The following is a 5,000-nucleotide window of genomic DNA, read 5'->3' as shown; positions in this document are numbered from 1 at the left end:
GATATTCCCACGCCCCGTGCCGTGTTAGCTCCTGATTGGATGAATCAGTGACTCCTACTGGCGACTGATTTACAGGTGTTCAGTCAGCTGATGCCTCCCTGCAGTCTAACCTGACCTCTCTCGCTCTCTCTGTCAGCTGGTGCGCTTCGTGTTCAGGCAGACCTTCGAGGTGCTGAGGAGGCGGAGCTGGGACAGCAGGTAAGGAGTGGACACAGGTTTGTTCCCTGGTCATTTGCTGTGGCTCTGCGGGCTGTGACTGTTTCCTGTCTCCTCAGCGCCGTGTCTCAGTTCCTGGAGCTGCTGACGGCTCAGCTGCTGCAGAGCGACGCCGCGGCGCCGAGCGGCCTGCAGCTCCACGTCCTCGACCTTTACCTGACTGAGCTGGCGGTCATGGGAGCGGCAGAGGTAACACTCAGGTCACAACATGACATCACTCACTGTACTGTTAAAACAAAGAAACGACCTCTGACCTCGCCTGTGAGCTGCTGGTTGTAATAGCACCGTGGACCACAGAGGGGTGCAGTGAATCGGCAACAGCGGGAATAACCTCTGCTTCCTGTCCGCAGCTCACCGCCGATCAGAACCTGACCCTCATCGAGCCGTTCTGCAGAACCGCGGCGAGAACCAAAGAGTGAGTCTGTGAGCCAATCAGCTCGCTTCTGTGAACAGCTCCCTTTAAAGCAGGAAGCTGATGGATCTGCTGTCTGTAACTCTGCTGGTGCCCCTCCCCCCTCTGTGCCCCCCGCAGTCGGACTCTGCTCAGCGGGATCTGCAGCAGCGTCTTCAGCACAATCATCAATCAGGCTCCCTTCGCCATCGATGACCTGATGAAGGAGGTGAGGGCGTCTGAGGACTCGGACTCGGGACAGGCGTCTGAAGGGGACGAGGAGGAGGAAGGAGATGAAAAGACGATGAAGATGGAAGCAGGGAGGAAGCAGCTTAATGGTAAGTGAGCGGAGGAGAAACAGGAAGTGCAGACGTGCGTTTGGTGCTGGTCTTTGTTAAGCAGGTGACGGGTGTGCTTACCTGTGTCCGTGACTCCACCCTCGCTGCTCTCAGGTGCTGATCCCTGGTAACTCTGCTCCGCGGTACCTTCATGATTTCTAACGTGCCGCTCTTCGGCGTCAGCTGATTGAAGGCAGCGCGAGACTTTCTTCCGATTTTATAGAAACGTGTTAAAATAACGTAAACGAAGCCCGAGGCAGTGACGCCGTCTCCACACGAGGAGGCGGTCGAACGAGGGCGCCGCTGCACGAGAACACGTTAGCTGTGATAAGGAACGTGGCGAGGAGGAGGCTGCGGTCTCTGTCTGAGCTCAACTCTTCTAAAGATGGTCCTTTTTATTCTTCCAGGAAACAAAACCAACGAGGAAGCTGATGATGACGATGATGAGTTTGTTCACTTGGAGAACCTGGACTCGGACTCACTGCGTGATGAAGACGTTGGGCCGGTGCTGCAGGTGAAGGCCGGCGCTGGTTTTGCAGGAACTTTAAAACCTGAAAGTATTGACATGTGATGTTAGCGACACATGAGTCTGATTAGCTGAGATTTTACTTCCTGTCTGACCCCCCCCCCCTCCCCGGAGTAGTTCGATTACTCTGCACTGGCGGACAAACTGTTGGAGGCTTCCGGTCGGAGCGGCGTGCCAGCAGCCAACAGAGAGCGACTCTACAAGATCATAAAGACGTGAGTAGCGCCTCTGCCGGCTCCGTCGGTTGTTCTGGGCGGAGCCTGCAGGGTTGAATGTTTGTAGAAAGCTGCAGGCTTTCTTCTTCGTTGGTGTCCTCTGGTCAGTCTCACAGTAACTGTGTTCTTCTTCTCTGCCTGCTTTGGTGGTGCTGACCCTCAGACTGCGGGACCTGAGTGAAGGTACGAACCTCCATCACTGCTCCTCCACCTTTCTTCACACGTCCAAACACACAGTTAGATTCTGACCTTTGACCCCAATCTGCTCCTCCTGTCAGGCGTCTTTCCTCAGGACGAGTACTCGGAGGAGGTCTCCACGGACGAGGACGACGACATGTTCGGCAGCAGGAAGAGGATGAAAAAGAGAAGACATCACCTGGAGGAGGAGGAGCCGGCAGCAAAGAAAGGTGAGAGCAGGAAGTGTGGCTTCCAGCAGGGGGCGCCGGTGCTGGTGAAGGAAGCATTGATGACCCGGCTTTTCACTCGTTATCATCACGGTGCTGACGATTTACAAGGAAGTGATGCAATGTTTTGTTTATGTACATCCTGCAAGTACTGTGTTGCAGTATTACCTGCTCACCTGTCCTCAGGTGAGCAGCCGCAGAGTCAGAGCTCGTTTAGACTGCACCAGTAAAACCAGCTGAGATTTAAAAACACGTGAAAACTGTTTGATTTTTGCTTCGGTTTGATGAAGGATTTCTTTGCTGCAGGTGGTCAGCTGACCTCGGCCTCACAGGTGCACATGTTTCCTGCCGCTGCTTCAGCTGAGCAGGCAGGTTTCAGTCGCTTCACTTCAGGTTTCACACAAACGTCCACCGGGCTGGCTCTGGTCCCCGGACCACATGTTGGACACCTGTGTATGACGGTCCCTCAGAGGCGGAGTTTGATCTAAGAGCAGAGATGATTTCAGTGCTGAACCTGAGCCAACAAGCCAATCAGGGGACAGTAAAATAAATGTTCCTGTCTAGGGATGGGTATCGTTTAGGTTTTATGTAATACCGGTGCCAAACCGGTACTTTTGAAACGATGCCGGTGCTTAGACGGTGCTCAAAGAATGGAGAACACAAACTTTGTCCAAAAACCTCTCATGTTCAGCTGTTTTCCACTTTTTCTTTGGTCATTTTAGCCTTTTTGGCCAGGGTGAAGGGAGCATCTGCCATCAAACAAGAAGACAGCTGCATGTAGCTATGATGATGTTTGCTAGTTCACCTTACATGCATTAATGTAATAATGTGGTTAGCCTACTCAACGTAAATTACACACGAACAACATTAAGCTACTCACGCAGAGAAGAACGGCTGCTGCTGCTGCATCATCCTCATCATTTCTGCTACACTGGCAGGGCTAGGGGCCAGGACTCTCCTCTTCGGGTTCTTGGGGATGTTGCTAACTCCAGGTCTGATAACAGGCACCACACCCGCAGTAGATGTGCTCGGTGTGAGGTCTCGCAGCAAGCTATCAAATACGGCGCATTTCTCGGCTTTTAAAAAAACGCCATGCGTCGCATCAGATTCGAGGTGTTACCTCCTTTGACAGTATCACAGTATCAGCTTAAAGCACTTGTTGCTGCTGAGTTTGCATCTTTTGCTGTGAAGTACAGCCAGACTTTGACCGCTTCACCTTGGGCATTTTTAATCTGTAGCTCTGCTCTAAAAGAACGTACGTACCTGGGCCCGCCTACTATCCTCGGAAACGTAAAATGATTGGCTAGAATCTAAAGTGTATCACAGCTCAGGAAAATAAAGCACCGAAATGTGCGCTGCTTTTCGGTCTGGTTACTACCGTTTATGTCAGAACCGGTGGACACCAGTACCCATCCCTGTTCCCGTTTTTAAGCTTTAAATCCAGTTTAGGTTCAGCTGGTTTCCATGGTGACAGTGGTCCAGTTGTTTTGGCTGATGTCAAGTTGGATAAAAAAGCGTCTCAGCAAGGCTCAGCTGCAGGTTTCCGTCTCTGCTCACCTGTACCTGCAGCCGATGCAGGTACAGGTGAGCATCATGTCTGCGATGAGCAGATGCGTGAACAGAAACCTGCTGATTGGTCGTAGCCGGGGAGCCCCGCCCTGAGCGTGGAGGAGAAAGACTGAGCTGGTCTGTCAGTTACAGAGCCTCAGCTTCTCAAACCCTCCAACGTGCGGCGCTCAGACACAGCGTGATGTCATCTGATAACCTGTTTGGTTCGAGGCCCCTGCCAAAGCGCCGCTCGCGCTCTGAGTTTAGATCATAAATGAAAGTCGGCGTGAAACATAACGGATGATTTTCAGCGAGCGATGATCTGTTTGTGCTTCCTCAGGGGAGGAAGAGGAGGACGCTGACGCCGCAGACAAAAAGAAGAAGAAGGGCGTGAAGGCCGGCACAGGAAGCTGTGAAGCATCCAGGGAAGGACTGGCAGCGCCTCAGAGCGACACGGCAACACCTGCCAAGAAAAAGAAGAAGAAGAAGAAGAAGAGGAAAGCTGAGGGAACCACAGAACAGCCAGAACAGAAGCAAACGGCTCAAGAAGAAGAAGCATGGACGCCGTCAGGAACCCTCCACTCTGAGGCAGCGCCGCCACCTGACCACCAGGACCAACCACAGAAGAAGAAACAGAAAAGCACAGAGACTCCTCCCACAACAGAGCCGCAGGTTTCGTCTGCACGCGCTCCCATATCAGAGAAGAAGGAGGGCGTAACGGCAGATACAGGAAGCTGTGAGGCATCAAGAGAAAACGTGAGCGCGCCGCCGCCTCAGAGCGACTTTACGACTCCTACTAAGAAGAAGAAGAAGAAGATGGCTGCTGAAGCAGCGCTGCCTGTTGGCGTGAGGAGCTCCGAGTCGGATGAGACACCTGCAGCAGGAAGTGACGCTGTAACACCAGCGAAGAAGAAGAGCGTCCCAGCTGATGAAGAGCAGGCACCTGAGGCGCCACAGCTCCCCAAGAAGAAGACGAAGAAAAAAGGAAAAGAGGAAATGACCACAGGCGTGACCGCTGCTGAGACACCACAGAAGAAGGATCAGCAAGAAGCTCCAGAAGAGGAAGAGGTCCAAAAGGAGGCTAGGAAGACACCAGGGAAGAAGAAGAAGAGCGTGACACAGGAGGCCGCTGAGGCGCAGGTTGGGGGTAAGGCAGGTGACACGGTGGCGTCCTCGGACAGAGAAACTCCCGCAAGGAAGAAGAAGAGGAAGATCCCCGTGGTGTTCGAGTTCGAGGCCGACGAGCTGCAGACCCTGAACGGCATCGCAGCAGAAGAAGAAGAGACCGCCACCAAGAAACCCCGACGCACCAGCGTGAGTGTCTGATGAGAGACATGGTCGAGAAGCCGCGAGGTGATCGCT

The 5,000-nt window shown here is 53.2% G+C and overlaps 1 protein-coding gene across 1 annotated transcript in view; it reads left to right on the top strand.

Moving 5' to 3' along the window:
- The window catches only part of rrp1 (ribosomal RNA processing 1), a 13,587-nt gene that overhangs the window by 6,068 nt on the left and 2,519 nt on the right, over nucleotides 1-5,000 (top strand). The window contains exons 5-13 of the mRNA XM_085374338.1: nucleotides 137-198; nucleotides 276-405; nucleotides 567-631; nucleotides 749-945; nucleotides 1,353-1,459; nucleotides 1,589-1,686; nucleotides 1,850-1,869; nucleotides 1,965-2,093; nucleotides 3,979-4,952. Of these exons, the coding sequence (XP_085230464.1) occupies nucleotides 137-198; nucleotides 276-405; nucleotides 567-631; nucleotides 749-945; nucleotides 1,353-1,459; nucleotides 1,589-1,686; nucleotides 1,850-1,869; nucleotides 1,965-2,093; nucleotides 3,979-4,952 (1,782 nt within the window). The remainder of the gene's footprint in view (nucleotides 1-136; nucleotides 199-275; nucleotides 406-566; nucleotides 632-748; nucleotides 946-1,352; nucleotides 1,460-1,588; nucleotides 1,687-1,849; nucleotides 1,870-1,964; nucleotides 2,094-3,978; nucleotides 4,953-5,000) is intronic.

This window comes from Diplotaxodon limnothrissa, linkage group LG16 (genome assembly GCF_057381915.1).
Source record: "Diplotaxodon limnothrissa isolate DT_005_m linkage group LG16, D_limnothrissa_male_GT1.1, whole genome shotgun sequence".
Lineage (NCBI taxonomy): Eukaryota > Metazoa > Chordata > Actinopteri > Cichliformes > Cichlidae > Diplotaxodon > Diplotaxodon limnothrissa.
The sequence above is the reverse complement of the archived record's forward strand: the minus strand, read 5'-3'. Positions and strand labels throughout refer to the sequence as shown.